The sequence below is a fragment of the Conger conger genome, chromosome 4, assembly GCF_963514075.1.
Source record: "Conger conger chromosome 4, fConCon1.1, whole genome shotgun sequence".
In the NCBI taxonomy this organism is placed as follows: Eukaryota; Metazoa; Chordata; class Actinopteri; order Anguilliformes; family Congridae; genus Conger; species Conger conger.
The window spans coordinates 31,303,745-31,321,945 of record NC_083763.1 but is presented as its reverse complement, the minus strand read 5'-3'; the positions used below and the strand labels follow the sequence as shown (position 1 = coordinate 31,321,945).

The 18,201-nt window shown below is 40.8% G+C and overlaps 2 protein-coding genes across 3 annotated transcripts; both read right to left on the bottom strand.

Moving 5' to 3' along the window:
* Positions 1 to 861: 861 nt before the first annotated feature.
* On the bottom strand, positions 862 to 9,811 carry lrrc34 (leucine rich repeat containing 34). Its single transcript, XM_061238870.1, has 10 exons — positions 8,379 to 9,811; positions 8,091 to 8,203; positions 7,644 to 7,708; positions 6,903 to 6,986; positions 6,638 to 6,766; positions 6,404 to 6,499; positions 5,068 to 5,222; positions 3,656 to 3,811; positions 2,074 to 2,200; positions 862 to 1,583 (listed from the first exon to the last, which is right to left on the bottom strand). Exons 1-10 carry the CDS (start codon positions 8,480 to 8,482, stop codon positions 1,389 to 1,391), a joined length of 1,224 nt encoding a protein of 407 aa, XP_061094854.1. The 5' UTR covers positions 8,483 to 9,811; the 3' UTR covers positions 862 to 1,388.
* Positions 9,812 to 10,374: 563 nt separating this feature from the next.
* LOC133126542 (myoneurin-like) lies at positions 10,375 to 18,201 on the bottom strand. 2 transcript variants are annotated; one of them, XM_061238869.1, is made up of 8 exons: positions 18,064 to 18,201; positions 17,160 to 17,458; positions 16,065 to 16,942; positions 15,241 to 15,400; positions 13,903 to 14,081; positions 12,641 to 12,724; positions 12,208 to 12,294; positions 10,375 to 11,442 (listed from the first exon to the last, which is right to left on the bottom strand). In XM_061238869.1, the coding sequence occupies exons 2-8, from the start codon at positions 17,435 to 17,437 to the stop codon at positions 11,228 to 11,230; spliced, it is 1,881 nt and encodes a 626-aa protein (XP_061094853.1). In that variant the 5' UTR covers positions 17,438 to 17,458; positions 18,064 to 18,201; the 3' UTR covers positions 10,375 to 11,227. The 2 variants fall into 2 exon arrangements, with proteins under 2 accessions (XP_061094853.1, XP_061094852.1); XM_061238868.1 differs by lacking the exon at positions 18,064 to 18,201 and adding an exon at positions 17,785 to 17,929.

The window sequence follows — 18,201 nt, the reverse complement described above, 5'->3', positions numbered from 1 at the left end:
ATTTGTCCGCGCATGTTCCTCGGTCTTAGTCGTCCCAATATCCTAATACGTTTTACACTCAAGTAAAGTGTAATTTACAATAACCTACAAGTTTCAAATAAACAGCTAAAAACATTGCATACTACCTACAGCACTCCGAAAGTCTATCCCAGCGCACTATACTGTAACTTAACTTTACCTTGAAATAATCATTAAAATCCATCAATAATCTTAGCATTTTTTCTGCATTTCTCATCTCTTTCTTGAAACGAATTATTTAATGAGTAATTTATTACAGGTTATACGAAATGTAAATTTTAGTTGTGTCCCATAATATTCACTCAGCCCTGTTACCTGAACACATTCACCCAATTAAATATTTTGAATATTAAGTTCATGCTCAACAGAAAGTTGCCTCATCTGAATTTCCTGAAAGTCATGGGAAAAGACAAACGAGTTATCTTTCTTTTTTCTGTATTTTCACTTATATTGTGATAGACTGAGAAGGTCACTCTCAAAGTTTAACCCTGAAATTATAGCTTGAAAGTAATGTAATTTTATAAAATACATTTTAGGTAGATTTCAGTAAAATCTTCGTATTGTCCTCGTGCCATTCACATGGATGCTAGTTACCCACATTTTGTATATCTGAGAATTCTATCCTAAAATTATGTCACTTTGAACCCTGTTACCCTATCAATTTCTTTGGAGCAAATACCATTAACTTTGACATGTAGTCATTCATTTCTTAAAAATAAACATTTTATTGGTGAAAAATAAAGGATTTAACACTTTAAATCACTAAGATTCTATTCAAACATTTGCTTAATCTGTGGTAACAGGGTTGAGAAAAATGTAGCCATTGTCAGCAAAGAAACCTTTTTAGAAATGGGATATCATTAACTGAGATGGGTAAACACATTTTTGATTGAATTTTGAACTTGTTTTTCTGGATTCAATGTTGACAAATGATTTAAAAAAATGAAGTTTCATTTTAAAGAGTTACAAGGGCTAAATGGCACCCCAATTGCTTAATCACACACATAATTATTGCATGTAAACAGCTTTTATAGGCCCTACATATGATTAATAATCCCACACTTCATATCCAGGAATGTAGTGATTGCATTCAAAAAAGTGCAATCAATAGTGCATTCAACACTCAATATTGCACTTGTGTTACAGCATTGAAACATAGGCATTCATATTCAAGTTTTGTTTTTACAATGGTGGCGTTTAGAGTTACTCGACTACTGATACAACAGGCTGCAACAGTTTTTTTTTATTGACAACAAATACAGGTACAGGCAAGATTCTCTGATCTGGTTTCAAAGGGTGATTCTGTCAAGTAACTTCTTAACAGGCAGTACTATACAGAAGGTAAACTACGAGGAATGTGCTTGGTTGTTTTACGAAGAGGCATTCAAGGCAAGTGCCGAGTTGCTGGCTGGGTCACCATCCTGCCCGAAGCTAGGTGTCCAGTAGTAGTGCCTTCGCAATCCGTGAAAGACCTCCGCCAGAAACACACGACCGTCTACCTCATATGGAGAAACGTCTGTGTCCTCCTCGCGCAGTCGCCCACTTTTAATGAGGTCAGCGAATGCCTGCAGGTGAGAGCACAAGACAGGACCACAGAAAATACTCAAATCAACTTTGCCGTTTCATGTTTGTTTATACCACTGAAAGAGTAAGCCATTAAATAGCCTTTCAACCTCCTGCAGACAGCAACAATTTTTTATCCATCATTATCCATCAGGGACTTACAGATTACAATCTTTACATTCTACTCACTGTATGTTTATTTAGTTTACTCCTTAATCGAGGCAAAACATTAGCTTGTATTTAACCAATTTTGAATGCAATAAACAAGTCTGACTAAATCCATTGCAGTGCAGGAACGATACTTAATCTATCCCTCCACCTAGGGTGTTGAGCTTTCTGGCATAAAATGGCTGCGGTGCATCACCCAGATAGGAGCTACGCATTGGTGGTGATCAAAGTGAGTCTCCCCCCTTCGCTGTAAAGCCCTTCTGACTGTGGCAGAAGACAACACAACCCATTACTATGCCGGGAAGAGGATTAACGGCCTCGCACCACACAGGCTGGCTCCTCCAGATTATTTCCCCAGATGTAAATGTGCGACAGGGAGGAGTTGACGCCCATGGCTTTAGCAAGCAAAACCAGTCCCGCTGATCCAATGCTGTTGCTCGGGATGGACAGCCTGTGGAGAAGCAATAAACATGTTAAGAGCAGCCCACTTTTAAACCTGGGTCTTTCTTCAAATTAACTATTTATGCATCCTGCAATTGAGAGGAAGGGAGCTGCTTTATGATGCAAAATACATTTCTGTGAAATCAAACAATAAATCATTATTGTGCAGTACCTGGGCAAGGTAGACAAACTAAGACACCAGTATTCTTTATCACCAATAATTGTCTTACTTTAGCTAATAATATCTAATAACTTTATCTGAAAGTTTAATGTTATATGTTTTTTTAAGTGGCTTAACAGTATTTGTATTGTTCCTTGCTATGTGTAAAAACAAGATCAAAATACGTACTTGGTTTGTGTTTGACTTTAAACATTTTCTTTTAACTATAAGTTTGGCTTGGGGAAACTACTACATTCTGGTCCGCATTATAGATTAATGACTTATTTTGTATCTTTGTATGTTGGATGCTGGAGAATTTACACGAAAGATTTATTTTATATAGAATCTATCATATTACTTCTGTTGTTCAAATTGCTGAAAAAGCACAGCTGTTCAAATCAAAGACTCTCAGGGAGCACTATATTGGGTATTTATTCTACTTACACTTATTACTAAGTCTTCTGCTGCAGTAACCTACTCACTTAGAGATTTGATGTGTTGTGTGTTCAGAGGTGCTCTTCTGCATACCACTGTTGTAATGCGCGGTTATTTGCATTATTGTCACCTTCCTGTCAGCTTCGACCAGTCGGACCCTTCTCCTCTGACCTTGCTCTTTAACAACGCATTTCTCCCCACAGAACTGCTGCTCACTGGATGTTTCTTGTTTTTTTGCACCATTCTCTGTAAACTCTATAGACTGTTGTGCATGAAAATCCAAAGAGATCAGCAGTTTCTGAGATACTCAAACCACCCTGTCTGACACCAACAATCATTCCACTGTCAAAGTCACTTCGATCACATTCCTTCCCCATTCTCACATTTGGTCTGAAAAACAGCTGAACCTCTTGACCACGTCTGCATGCTTTTATGCATTTACTTGCACATGATTGGCTGATTAAATATTTGCATTAACAAGCTGGTGTACAGGTCTACTTAATAAAGTGATCATTGAGTGTATATTCATAAAGTTTTCCAGTTAAGATGAGGCTACAGATCCAAATATTTCAGAAGAAATCAGTGAAATGGTGCCATGCACACTCTCCTGCATGCAGTACACAATCTTTTAGCTTCTGCATGTCCTCATTTGGGAGACTGTTACATGTCCCATTTTCACAGGGCCCCTCTAAAGAAAGAGCATGAGCCTGGATTCATTCAGCCACTCCCAAATCAAATAATTATTTTATTTTTATTTTTATACAGTCGTGGCTGCTACTGAACTAACCAAGCTGTAGAAGAGAACATGTTAAAAATGGAGGAATGTTGACAGAATCAGAGTGGAACGGGTGCGGTGGCAAGGGAACCCACGCTCTCAGGGTGCTCTTCTGCAGTGCGATTGCCTGGCTGAGGTGGGCGGCCCCCTCATCCTCTATCCTGTTTGAGGACAGGTCCAGTATCTCCAGAGTTGTGTTCAGCTTCAGAAGCTCTGCCAGATGCCTGGCCCCATCACGTGCAATGCGGTTACTGCAAAGGCATTAGAACACATTTGGTCAGATACGCATCTCACAGTTCTCCCCAAAGAGCGTAACGAAAATAGGAGCCTGTGTGACCTGTATGTCGCTGGCGCTTTACCTACACAGAATCAGGGGAGAGATTTGGCTGAGAAACAACAACGAGCATTTCATCAGAAACGGATCATCACATCGACATACTTTGTCATGGCTGGAAAAATCCTATATCCTTCAAAATCGGACTTTCAGTTGCTGCACACCCAACAATTACAATCTTGCTTTAGCACACAAGCAGAACTTTTTTGCATATGCAAAAGAACTCAAATGGAAAAAGGTTCCCATTGATGATTTACTGTGAATGTGGCTAATTATTTTTCAGCAAGTAATTATGGCCTGTACGGTTTACACTAATGGTAAATGGTTGGCATTTATATAGCGCCTTTATCCAAAGCGCTGTACAATTGATGCTTCTCATTCACCCATTCATACACACACTCACACACCGATGGCGATTGGCTGCCATGCAAGGCACCGACCAGCTCGTCAGGAGCATTTGGGGGTCAGGTGTCTTGCTCAGGGACACTTCAACACAGCCCGGGCGGGGGATCGAACCGGCTACCCTCCGACTGCCAGACGACTGCTCTTACTGCCTGAGCCATGTTGCCCCATACTGGTTTCCCATTAAGCCGACATATTTCATAATATTTATTCAAGTACATTTTGAAGTGAGAGATTAAATGTTCACTTTCACTTTTAGTTTATTTAATTTATAATTCTTATGGAATTTTTCATAAATCTTTATTTTCTGTTGTCCTTTTCAGCAAAAATGAAATGTAATATTACATGGGTCACTGGCCTGAAGAATATCTGGTTCTTCATCTAAAAGAATATATTTTTGGTATGAGGCAGTAGTACTACCAGCCTTTATTCCTGTGGAGATGAAGTGTAAGCTAGAATAGCCATGCAAGTAATTATGCAAATACATAGGGAGGGATGTGTGATGTTCAGGTGAATGCAATTGTCGTATATCAGAATGCAAAATTAATGAAGTGATGCAAATCTTTTGAATCAGGAGAATTTAAGCAATATTTCATCAGTAAAATGCATGATGATATCAAATGAACATGCAGAGAACCTGCTGCCTCTTAAAAACCAACATACTTCTAACATATATAAACAGCACAGTTATGGAAATAGTTCACTGTACTAGTAATTGTACTATACAGTATTCTGTAATTTTACAGCACCAGTGACTCCAGCGGGATTTACCAGCGGAGGTCCAGGTATCGGAGGGTGACATTTTCCCTCAGTGCCTGGCAGAGCCTCTCTACACCCCAATCCGTCATGGCATGCTTCCCCAGGTGCAGTTCCTGCAGGTGTTGGTTCACTGTCAGCATCCGAGCCAAATGCCACGTTGTCTCCTCCTGGTGGATATAAATTTACATCCATACTGGGAGATCAGTGTTGAAAATACATTACATTACATCCCTTTTTAGACATTAGTACCCCCAATTTAATTGTAAAAAGAACTGTGCAAACACTTACACTGCACTGTATATAATGATAGAAATACAATGGGCTCCAAAATGAAAAAATTGAGAAAAAAGGATGCTTATATTAAACAACAAAAATACAACATAGGAGGACGTCAAGTGTCTAAATATATAAACGATAGAATATGATCTATATTTCATGTTCAAATATGGGAAAACAATATACATTTAATTAAATACATTTACTCTCATGTTTTAATTTTTTCTGAAAACCCAAAACGCAAACAATTATTGTAGATAAAATTAAACAAAGCAAAATTGGTAATACAATTACTTTAATTTAGTTCATCTCAGTCTAAAGGAACTATATTGTGTCATTTTATCACTTCCCGTTTCAGAGCATTATAAGAATTTGGTAACAAGCATGCAAGATCCCTTTGTCAACCATCAGCATGGGTTAAACATACCACTTAGCATTGTAAGGGCAATAATAAAACATATGGCCTACAGCGTAGTGGTTAAGGTGCATGACTGAGACCTGCAAGGTCGGTGGTTCGATCCCTGGCATTGCTCCAGGGGAGGATAGACTGTAAGTTGCTTTGGATAAAAGCATCAGCCAAATGTCATGTAATGCAATATGGAATGGTTGCAAACTTGCCATAAAAATGATGCAAGTGCATATTATCATGGATGGTAAGGAAGATGGTGAGGGAAGCCATAAGTAACCCAAGGATTGCAGTTTAAGAATAGCAAAGATGGGTTGTGTCTTTGTAAGGGGTGTTTGCACAATGTTTTTTGGGAAAAACAAAGACTTTGGTTGATTCCATTGAATCATTAATAAGGCTAACTACATGTTGGAAAATAAAGCTTATGTCAATTTTATTTTTCCGTTTTCGGCGGTTTTTGTGCATATTTATCAAGGGTGCCAATAATTCTGGAGCCCAATGTATTGACTTCACAGGAATGCCCGGATTGTAGATTGTGTCATGCCGAAAAACATTTGACATGTAAATAAAGCAAGGGAGTGCAACTGTGCTAGATAAAACACTTTTTGAACATGCAATAGCCAACACAATAACTTTTCCAACCAATTGTTGCTTTATGCTATTTACCTGATGACTGAAGAGCAAGGGGCGACTGAGATTAATGGCACAAATGCTCCTGTTGCTACTTAGGACGATGGCGAAGGCGATTAAGCTCTGTGTATCCTTAAAAAGAGAGATACAATTTTTTAAAAGACCAAGCCCTATTTCCAAGCAAGGCAGGACATCCATATAAAAATAGAATACTATTGCAAATGGAAAATAAATGTACTACCAAACATTCAGCTGTCCCCAATTCATTACCAGATCACAGTCTGAGATATCCAACTCCTCTAAAGAAGAATTTGTCTGCAGCATAGAGGCTAGGTGCATGGCACCTCCGTTCCCGATCTTGTTGCCTGTCATCCGTAATGTCTTCAAGGTTTTGTTCAGCTTTTGATGGCAAAAACAGGGTCAAAACAAAAGAAAAGAAAAACATCATTGCTATTCATATTGAATTAACACTGGACATTTCACTGGATAAAAAAATACTTTGTATGATGAAACCAAATGAATGCAATTCAGCTACCTGTAAACATTTTCCAAGGAGCTTTGCACCATCGGTCTTTATGTCGTTGCACATGAGATTGAGAGACCGAACGGACACATCCTCCTGGAAAACAGTTTTGTGTCCTATAAAATACATTCCAGTATAACAGTCTCTAATAAAGTAGCTTCTCTTGTAATGAAATAATATCACGTAAGATGAATTCTCCTGAAAAGTATGCACACATACACATATTAAATTATCTACTGATACACCCGGCCGACCGATTAATCGGGCCGATATCTGGCATTTTGAAAGCGCTGGCATCAGCCGATGACCACGCCCAAGTGGCCGATTAACAGAAAGGTAAGCGTGCCCCCTTGTGTCAATTAGGTCATCTGCAGACAGAACGGTTGGAAATGTACTGCCTATGCTGTATGTGCCCGAGAGAAAATTCAAGACTGTATTGCTAACTTTCAAAGGTTAATGTATCAAATTGCCAATTCTTAATATGATAGCGAAGTTATATATGTTATTACGTGCAAAAAAAAAAAAGAATGATATCGGAATTATATCCAATCGGCCACCCTGCTCTCTGAGTATCTGTCAACCACGACTGCGTTTTGTTCCTTTTCAACCAAGGAAAGAAAAACAATTATTATTCGATGCATAATGAAGAAAATGAAAGTTTTTAAACAGCGACCTTTGTTGTGGCTTGTGTTTCTCTCGCCACTTTGTAAAATCGAGCGCTTGTGTAACCTGGCCAGAATACAGTAGGCCTACCTGAAGGAGGTCTGCAAGGTGCTTGGCTCCTTCGTCAGAAATTCCGTTGTACCGTAAATCGATAGCTACAAAAACAGAAACGTTTCTCTTACATTATACAAACCAAAAGGACCTGGGTAAACAATAGCCTACACTGACATAACGAGTATTCGTTAGGTTTAGTGCTACTTTCGTCTCTTGGTTGCTGTATGAAGCCATCCAAAAACTAATGCAACTTGTTCTGTTGTTAAAAATGTTTTAGAGCAGTGAACGACTTAGTAGTCGGCACACTGGCTGAAATTTCTGCCGCAAACGTGGTATATTTCACAACATAATGGACTAATAACAATTAGGCCATGATCGTTATAAGCAGAATTAGGCGATGTAAAATTGGAAAACTTGAAAAACACCTCAAAGCTGTTATTTCTGCTTTTTTATGAGTAGGTCTACATTTCCTTTTCACCGTACCTTTAACTGAAACATTGTTGAATATGGTTTTGCACAACGCTAGTGCATCTTCATCGGTCAGCTTCTGCACTGGTAGCAATCGGTTGTTTCCCGTCACTTTGATCAGAATCTCCCTTCATGAAAACAGGCGTTAACGCTACATTACGAAAAAAATTGAAATATTTTCACCTTGCCAAATACACAAGCAATATACTTCTGAATTTCAGAGATGCACGTCTTTTCACAAATTCGAATAGGACACTAAGCCTTGTAAATTACCCTTGCTACAAAATGAGAATACTTGCTTACTTCGTCTGCCCCTCCGTACCTTCCAGCACCTGTAAAATGTACGGATTTGTGCGCAACTGAAGCTCAGAGCAGATGGCAGAGTATCGCTCCTTAATGTTCCCCATAACTTTCAGCCTACTTGAAGGAACAATTAAAATACGAACGATAGTTAATTTTGGTAAAGTTCACTAAATGGCAACAAAGCCAAATCAGTTTAGAAGAAATTGGCCATTAACGTTAACTCGGCAAAATGATGTGAAGAATCACAATATTCTCTTGGAACCCAGAACTGTTTGAAGTTCCTATAACAACAGCGTGTTTCTCATGCGTAGGACAGCGCGTGCGCACTGGAAATGCTCACCTATGTCACGTCAAAGCTTCAGCGCCGTAACATAATATTGTAATGCGAGTTTGACTATTCTGTATAAAATGAGCATAATGTGACTAGGAATCTGTAAAACCTATTGATTAGGCCAACAGCCTACTTCCGTATGACTATCTGGCAGATATTAATACAGTACTGAGCAAAAGTCTTAGGCACCCAAGATGTTTTGGAATACAAATTTGGTCTTATATATTTTTGCAGTGTTAGTAGAAAAGAGCAAATTTGAGATCTGCAAACATTAACTTTACAAAAAATGTAATGTTGCAAAAACATCGTTTGGTACAACCTACCAGCTGATTTTCTTATAAATCTGCAAGACAGTGTACCTAAAGGTGTAGGGTGGTCACAACAATACTGATTTGATTTGGTTTTTAACAGTTCAGTGCTCTTTATAATGTAAAAAATATATATGTAATGATTTATTTTATACAATTTATTTTTGAAAGCAGCTCTGCTTTACATTTTTCTTTTTTTAGATGCACTTAAGATTTTTTCACAGTATTGCATGTGATTTAACTTCCTTCAGCTTAATTCTAAGATCACATCCATCAGTGATCAGATCAAATTAGTTTTGGGGCCTTTTGCTTCAAACCCAGAGCCCTTTTCTAGAAACCTAGGTCTGATTTTTTTTATACTAATCTCAATTTTGAAAAACAAATAAAAAGCTTCTTCAATAATGCCATTTGTATCTTACATAGAACATAGCTAAAATAAGATCAGGGGTTTCAGAGAAAATGATTATTTCCTTTGTTTCATCATGACTAGAATGTTGTAATTTTTTGTTTACCTGTCTGAGTCAGCAAGCTTTAGCCCAACTTCAAGCTTTCCAGAACTCAGCAGCTAGGTTGTTGACTGGAAGTAACCTGAGGGCATTGTTTATTGTGCTCAGTATGGGCTTTCATTGTGCAAATCTTCCAAAGAGTTTGTTGGCATGGAGATGGCATTTTATGGATCTCTGCAATTCTTAAACAAGCCTTTATAGCAGGGGTCGGCAACCCTGGTCCTGGAGAGCCACAGGGTGTGCTGGTTTTTGTTTTTGCCTTAATACCAGCAACTGATTCATACCCAAGAAGGTGAGGCCAGTTAACTGAGTAATCGACTGCTTTAATTGATCAATTAAGTGCTGAGTAACAACAAAAGCTAGCACACCCCGTGGCTCTCCAGGATCAGGGTTGCTGACCCCTGCTTTACAGTCTTCCTCATCATGCACAGGGAAAACATGCAGCTTCCTAGCATGTTAGCAAACCATTCAATGTGCTTCAAGTTTTTTTGTTTTTTTTATAATTTTGTGCCAAGTGACATATTTAACCGTCTATGTTTTTTTTTGTACCCATTACAAGCATTTTTATACATGCCACAGAGCATGATAGGATGTTTATTGCTCAATTGTATCATACTGTACTCCAGTACGAAAGCATCTGCATTCGTTATATTTCTCCTTTAATTTGTCATCAGTCAGAACTAGATATTCTACAAACAATATTCTAGAAAATCTTGACATAATTAAGGGTAGATATGAAATTATCTTTCCAATAATATCAGGGTGAATCTGAATATGTGAAACTCAAAGGCTGCATTAGTACTGAGTGTAGGTGGAAAGATACAATAGTGAATCAACATTAAGAGGCATAGTAAAAGAGAAACTGGCAAATTTATTGAATAATGTGAATGTATCCCGAATATGCATTTAAGTGTTACTGGACAAAAATAAGCTATTCAGCGCATCTAGACTTGTTATTCTGCCAACTAGGTGCAAGTTAAAGGTGATACCTGCTTGTCAACTCAACACAAAATTGAACCAAAATTTAAATTGAATCCGGTAAAGCAGTTTTTTTTTTTTTCCCCACGGTACTTCTAAATCAATTTTATGGTGTGACTCATTATCTACCTACAATGCAATTCCACAAATGTTTATTTTTCTTTTTGAAGAAATAAAAATAAAAATACTGATCCTGAGAAATTAGACAAGACAAATCATGTTTTACGATGATTTAGAAATTGACGCGAGAATTCAAATTAATGTCCCAACCGTCAGACTTAATTGAAAAGTGAGATCACATCACTTTGTCCATTCTTTGTCACTTGACACAGCTAATGCTCGTGTCCTCTTACACCTGCAAGTAACTTCTCCACCTGAATATGCAGTGCAATGGAATTCCGTGTGCCCCACTCCAACGTCTGACCTGAGATTCTAACCTATCGCATTCACAGTCCAGGGCCCTGAGCACTGCTCCATATTAGAGCCAGAGCAAGCGCTAGACGTATTTAATGCAAGGGTAATGCAACAAGCGGGGGAACAGCCAAGCCTGCCCTGCTCATCCCGTGCCGCTCGCATCCCCCTCCATCACCATGCAGCGGTTTTTCAACCGACAAATCGAGGGATAAAGTTAATTAGGTATTCGCACAAGGAGAAGGATTTAGTGCGACGCCGTGGGCAGCTGAGCTACGAGGCCCGGTGCAGTGCGAGCCTGGGGAAGGGTGAGTCTCAGTCCAGAGTCTGGAAGAGGATAAACTCGGTCACGGTCTCGCTGATGGCGGCCACTTCGGCGGCCGCGGCGGCCGCTTCTGCGTCCGCGGCTGCTTTGGCCCTGGTCATCAGCTCCGCGGTGCTCGGACCGGGGGGCACGCGGGAGAGCAGGGACTGGTGGTCGATGGGGATGTTCAGGGGGAACGGGAGCGGTGCCTGGTCCTGGTCAGGAACTTTTGCGCAGGAGGACGAATAAGAAGATACAAGATTCAGAATCCGGTCAGTAATGGGTGGGACAAAAATCGTGGCTACCAGCTTTTTAAATGACGAAATACACACATTGCAGACCAGTTCCATTAATATTCTGGAATATTATATAATTGCACAGAGCCTTTTACCTTTTTTATTATTTTGAAACTGTAAAAAATGAAAATAAAAAGTACTCTTGCTTTCATATTTGAAGAAATGTGTCATGTTTGCACCATTAGTATATAAGTATATTAGTATCTTTTAGCGATTCGCTTCTGTCCACTTGGATATTAATTGTAAAATGTCATCTAGTCAATTTATGACTGCCACTTCAAAAGCTTTACTTTGGGAACTAAATTCTCTGTGTTAATGGCCAGATCACAGATCTGCTCATGTGACCTGGAAACTTGTCATTTGATATGGGACCTGCAACGCCAAGAATGGTTCATGGGGCTTCGCCTATTACTAGGTTTAGGCTACTGCTATATACTCAAAGACTACTACAAAACAGATCTACAATCAAAGGTAAAACATTTTGAGGTAACTGGCATGACCAGTGATCAGTGATAAGGACACGTGGGTAATATAAATGTGCTTATATTCATTCAAGAACAAAAAACTGAAGCTCTACAAATGCACTTTTATTTATTTTATAATTGGAATTACAAAATAGCGGTTGCCAGGGTTAAAGCAAGCCCAATGACAAGGCTGGTCACTGAATTGAAACTGGAGGGGGCTCGGGGGCTTACCGTTGTGTACTTTCGATTTGTGCTTCTTTAGATACTTGGCACACGTGTAGGACTTCTCACAGAGGTCACACTCAATTTTGTTCACAGCTGTTAAGAAAAGGACAAAAGTGCTGTAAACAACCAAAAGCTAGTACTCAGCCAATGATAAAAGCACAGGCAGGCCAAAAGCATTTTGAGGGGTATTTGGTCAAACGCTTGTGTGTTGTCCGAAACTTTTCGTTGAGTATTATAATTTTTCCAATATTTCAGAACAGTTTTTAATTTGAATGTTTTTTATGCTTATGTCCATATTTACGTGAACTGAGTAAAGAGAAATCTCAAAGTCATTACATGGCAACTCCAATATAATGAAAAACCATACTACATAATGAATGTGTGCAGGCTTATTGAGCGGACATCTAGGTATGAGTGCATGAGTCTCACGGACGCCCACCTTTAGCACATGGATAGTGCTTTTCGAGTTCTTCCGAGGATGCAAACGTTTTGTTACACACTATGCAGAAGCAGGAGGTATCCCCTGTTTGGAATCAGAGAAACGAAAGTTAACCATCCAATTGCAGATTTTGTTGGAATAGGTCATCATACAAAAAAAAAGAAACCCAGTGGCCTCAACACTGTGACATTATGAACACAAGACTTTTACTAATGTTTTGAAATATTCCATCCAACTACATTTCTGGCAATACAATTCAGCAATTTCATAAAATATAGTACCTTATTTTCTCTTTATATTGCAGTGCTCAATCATAACTCCACACCTATCCCAACATGCAACGTCCCCCATCAATTCGAAGGCCGCATAATAGTGCATTGTCCAAAATGCACACAGCCAGCTGTCTTATCCCTCTGCAGTCCACCAGCTGTGCAGTTGCACCTTGCAGGCAGACTGCTGGCAAGATTAATTGACCAGGGGAGTCATTGCTGCATGATGAGATGGGCTATACCCTGCCAAATGAATCCCACTCTCCCAGAGGTAACTCCACTGCCAGTCTGCATGGACTCCCAGCCAGCTGACACTGAGCACACTCAGAACTAAAGATACATCATATCACAGGGGCTTAATGTATGATATAGCAGGATGTGCTATCTGGGAGCCTCGCAATGTTATTTTTGATGAGGAATATACACTCAGTGAGCACTTTATTAGATATTCATTACTTATTTTTTAGACTTCTACTGCTGCAGCCTATCCACTTAAGAGTTATGATGCATTGTGTATTCAGAGATGCTCTTCTGCATACCTCGGTTGTAATGTGTGGTTAATTGCATTACTGTCTCTCATTAACAACGCGTTTCTGTCTGCAGAACTGCTTCTCACTGGAATTTTTTCTTTCTGCACCATTCTTTGTACGCTCTAGAGACCAGTTTGTGTGAAAAAACCCAGGAGATCAGCAGTTTCTGAGATACTCAAACCACCCTGTCTGCCACCAACAATCATGTAATCACGGTCAAAGTCACTTAGATCACATTTCCCCCGCCAATTTTGATGGTTGATGTGAACATTAACTGAAGCTCCTGACCAATATCTACATGATCGTATCCATTGCACTGCTGCCACACAATTGGCTGATTAGATAATCCCATAAATAAGTAAGGTGTAATAAAGTTCCTAATTCCTAATAAAGTGCTCGGCGAGTGTATTTTGGCTATATATTTCAATGATGAAAGGAAGGGGGGCAGGCGGCGCTCCTGTACCCGTGTGCTTCCTGGAGTGGGCGAGCAGGGAGCTGGAGACGGCGAAGGCCTTCCCACATGTGTCGCAGACGTAGGGCTTCTCGCCCGTGTGTCTGCGCATGTGGTAGGTAAGCGTGCTGGCCTGGGCGAAGTGCTTCCCACAGCGCTCACACCCATACGGCTTCTCACCGCTGTGTTTCCTGGCAGCAGGGCGACAGCAGAGGAACACCGTGAGCGACCTGCCACTCAAGGCTTTTCCTGCTCCTAGAAAGCAGGCCAGTTTCTGTTGTTTTTAATCGATCAACTGAAGCAGCAGTTACAGCTACATCTCCTCGCCTGCTTCCATGCGTCTAAACTGGTTTCTGATTCTAAAAAAACAAAAACAAAAACCAGAAGACCCCTTTTATAGCATCTATAGGCCAGAGAGGGGATACAAATTTCAGTTTTGCATTAAAGCTTAAGAAATCAACCTTGTCAAGTCCTTGAGAGGACAAAGTGCAACAGTCCCTGCATGTATATTGCCGTGTTGTTTTATGGAAGCCTAACAAACTATACACCGTTGGAAATGTAATGTCCTTAGGTAAAATGCTTTTCAGTTGTCACTTCAATAACATGCCCATAGTTGGTTCTTTGCTGGACAGAATTTATACCGTAATTGATTGTTAGCGCGTTTTTAGAAATAGAAACTATTATGCATTTGGTTCACTGGACTCTTGCCATGAAAAAAGACACAGAATTTACCGCATTTCTTGTAGTATGTGGAATTCCAAAGTGCAGAGAAGGTGAGGTCCCCCCATTCTTGTTTTGCAACCCACATGTTACAAAATAAGGTACTGTTGTCACTAAAGCAATGGCATCTTAAAATAGGTTACACAGATGGAACTGTGAGTTTTAACGCTTTCAAACGGTTTGCGTTTCGCAGGCCTAACTTTGTATTAATGAACTACTTCTGATTACGTATTCTGTTTGGTTGACCGGACTTTTTGTTTTTTTGTAGTTTCAGATCACTGAGGTTCTACTGCATATACAGTTGTGTATATATAATCCTTTAACTAATGGTGGGGGGCCAGGGATTCAGTTTTTTGTCCACTTTTGGAATTCCCAGATTTACAATTATACTTTTATTAATAATTTAGTTTTTATAGTTCTTTATACAAATCTATAGAGAAAAGGCCATATACGTATTTTGAATCATATTATGCAAAGATTAGTTTGAATAAGTCATCACATCATTCAGCCATTTTTTATTTATTTTTTCCCCACAAATCACGCTGTCCCGACAAACTTTCCATAAAAATTAGTTGGGCAGTGTTCACTGTCAGGATTTTCCGTAATTCCCAACCCATTCCCATGTCCTACCTGACATGTATTTTGAAGTTACTGGAGGTGGCAAACTGCAGACCACAAGAAACACACTTGTAGGGCTTCTCCTCTCCGTGGTGCATGCGGCGGTGGAAGACCACCTGACACTTCTGGCCAAAACTCTTATCACATATGTCACACTGGAAGGGCTTCTCCCCTGTGTGCACAAGATTAAACACAGAGTGCAATGTGCAATAGTGATAGAAGACATTTCCATAATTTGCTGGAGACATTCATGTTGGGCCACAGGGAAAAACATAAAACATGTATTTCACATAAAAGAAGCCAAAAGAGAGAAACATTGAATTTTCTGAATCCAGTCAGAAATAAAATAAATCAGGTATGTAATTTAAGCCCTTACACTTGACGGAAAGCTGGTAGTCTCGACAATTACTGCTATGCTCCGATTGGAAAACAAAACCAATGCAAGCAGTTTGTGTACAATTGATTATGCTCAGAAAAACTAATAAAAAAACTAAAACCACAGGTTGGTTTTTTAAAGGCCTACGTACATATTTAATGGTTTCATATCACCCTGGAGCTTTCAATTTGTGCGCCCTACTGATCCAACAATTGCAACTTTGGTAGAAGTACGCATACTTTAGGGTCCAGCTGCTATTTTTTCAGAGCTGTTTGTAAACCAATTTCCCACGTGGCATGACGTGTGTTTTTTAATTATCATCAGAATCTGCTCTTTTGGAACATTTTGCGGGTATTTTAGATACTAAAACCAAGAAGAGAACACAGAGCTCTGCATGTGGGCCTTTAAGAACACAACCCTCCTCTCCTCACACACAGCCCCGCGGGCGAAGGCCCCTCACCTGTGTGTGTGCGCATGTGCGTCTTCAGCTGGTTCCCCTGGCGGAAGGCCTTGTTGCAGAGCTGGCACTCGTACGGCTTGACGCCGCGGTGAATGCGCATGTGCCTCCGAACACTGCTGGACTCGGAGAAGACGCGGCTGCAGATGCCGCACACCGGCTTGCCGTTCACATACACCACCTGCCCGTCATCCTCATCCTGGTCCTGGTCCTGGTCACGGTCCTGGTCGGACGACGGGGCATTCGAAAGGTTCTCCTTGAGCCTGCTCTTCCTCGGCCGCCCCCTCTTCCTCTTCGGGGGCTGCTCCCGCTTCCTCTTCGGGGACCGCTCCTCCTCGTTCGGATCCTCCTCGTCGTTAACCGACCACGGAGCCTGCCAGTCGGGGTCTTCCGCGTTGGCGTGGGGCGTCCGGTTGGCTTTCGAGCGCGGGGACTTGACCAGACGCTTGGGCTGCCCTCTGGGGTCGGGCTGCCCCAGGAGATGCCTGGTTTCTCTCTGGAGGATGACGGTGCAGTTCTTCAGGATGCTGCCGTCAGGCATGACCTTGGGTTTCCGGGCACGCTGCGACACTCTGGTCCTTGATACTTGCTCGGTCTCCGCCAACACCTCCCCGTTCTCCCGCTTCTCCTCTTCCCCCTGCGCTGTAGGCAGCGGACCTCCCTGCCCGGCATCCACCAGCTCCTCCTCCTGCTCCTCTTCAGTCTCAAAAGAGTCGTAGGCGTCCTGGCTGGGCGGGGCAGGCTTGTGGTTGCTTGTGTCACTCGTCTCCCCTGTCCCGACACAGATGGGCTTGATGTCTTCCTGGACCAGGATGCAGAGCGTGATGACGTCTTCCATCTGAAGAAAACTGGCAGCCTTGCAAATATCTTCTACGTTGTCGCTGCACCAAACCCAGGACAAAAGACAGGACAAATATCAGTGTCAATTATTTATTGCCACCTATTAAACATTTCAAGCAAAATGTCACAAATGTTTTACTAAATAGAAGATAATGGGTATGACGAGGGTTTTACATGATGGAGCATTTCACAATAATGGTAGTAAAAGAAACCCCCATTCGATTTAATTATCTCCAAGTAATCATCGGCCGTGGCTACCTGTCAACGTTCAGATACCCCGTGTATACGTAGTCCAGCAATTTCTGGAACACTTGCTCGTTCACCCATTCAGGATCCAGTGTTGCGGTGGTGTCATTATCCGCTGAGCTCTGAAACTGCGAGCTAAAATATTCACTAAACGCTCCTAAAACGTTGCGGTGGGCTCGGAAACGGGAAGGTCCTATCGCGACGGAGCAGTCGCAGAAGCAACCGGCCTCAAGCTGCTTCCTCAACTGATCCAGGAGTCGCTCGCTGTGAGGAAGCGACTGCATAGCCATTCCACTGCAAACCAGTTTCACCTGAAAGATTATAATTCTTATTAAAATACTGTATAAAAAGAAAATACATTCCTAAACCACGTGTATGAGGCAGCACAATACACAAACAAAGATAGCTAGCATGTTGGACTGGTCATATTCAGCAGATGACGTAATCGCATATCAATAGCGACTAACAAATAATCTTGTTAGGTAACGTTAGTATTTTCCATAGCGGTTACACTACGATACAAATGTTAGCAACATGTAAGATGACAAACGGTAAGCTAACGTTAATGATACATAATGATGTTAACTTTTGTTAGCTAGCTAGCTAAGTTACTGCAACATAAGTGAACTAAAACAACCTTAGGCAGTCGGGATAAGGCGTGTCACATATGCACAAGTCTATAACCGCTTTCACAATGATTTCCATAACATTTTAGTTATAAGCACAAGACAACAGCTTTTAAAACCGCTTCAAATTCAAGCATAAACCGGATACACGTTGGAAAGGAATCCCAACTGGCTAGCTAACTGAAGTACTGGTCTCCCAGAAAGAAAACATCTTATTTCGAAAACGGACGTTCTTTAGAGTAACTGGAAGCACTCACTACACGATATTCAACCAATGAAAGGTAACTTACAATGGCTCAAAGTACGGCTCTCTCTTCCAAAAAGCAAGATATTTGCAGAACCAGGATGTTTATTCCGCTCTTTCGTTTTCAGGCATTTTCTGATGATGTCACAGGATTTACGCGCGGACATTATACGGCGTAATTTCC

Bases quoted from the DNA above. Each gene is read 5' to 3' on its own strand.
- lrrc34 (XM_061238870.1), bottom strand. From the start codon at position 8,482: ATGGGGAACATTAAGGAGCGATACTCTGCCATCTGCTCTGAGCTTCAG. The intron at 3,812-5,067 runs GTAAATCCCGCT...ATGCCTTTGCAG, and splicing joins CGATACCTGGACCTCCGCTG to TAACCGCATTGCACGTGATG. The intron at 1,584-2,073 runs GTGCGAGGCCGT...TCTCACCTGCAG, and splicing joins TGGAGGAGCCAGCCTGTGTG to GCATTCGCTGACCTCATTAA.
- LOC133126542 (XM_061238869.1), bottom strand. From the start codon at position 17,437: ATGGCTATGCAGTCGCTTCCTCACAGCGAGCGACTCCTGGATCAGTTG. The intron at 16,943-17,159 runs GTAGCCACGGCC...GGTTTGGTGCAG, and splicing joins GGGTATCTGAACGTTGACAG to CGACAACGTAGAAGATATTT. The intron at 12,725-13,902 runs GTACAGGAGCGC...GATTCCAAACAG, and splicing joins CCACTCCAGGAAGCACACGG to GGGATACCTCCTGCTTCTGC.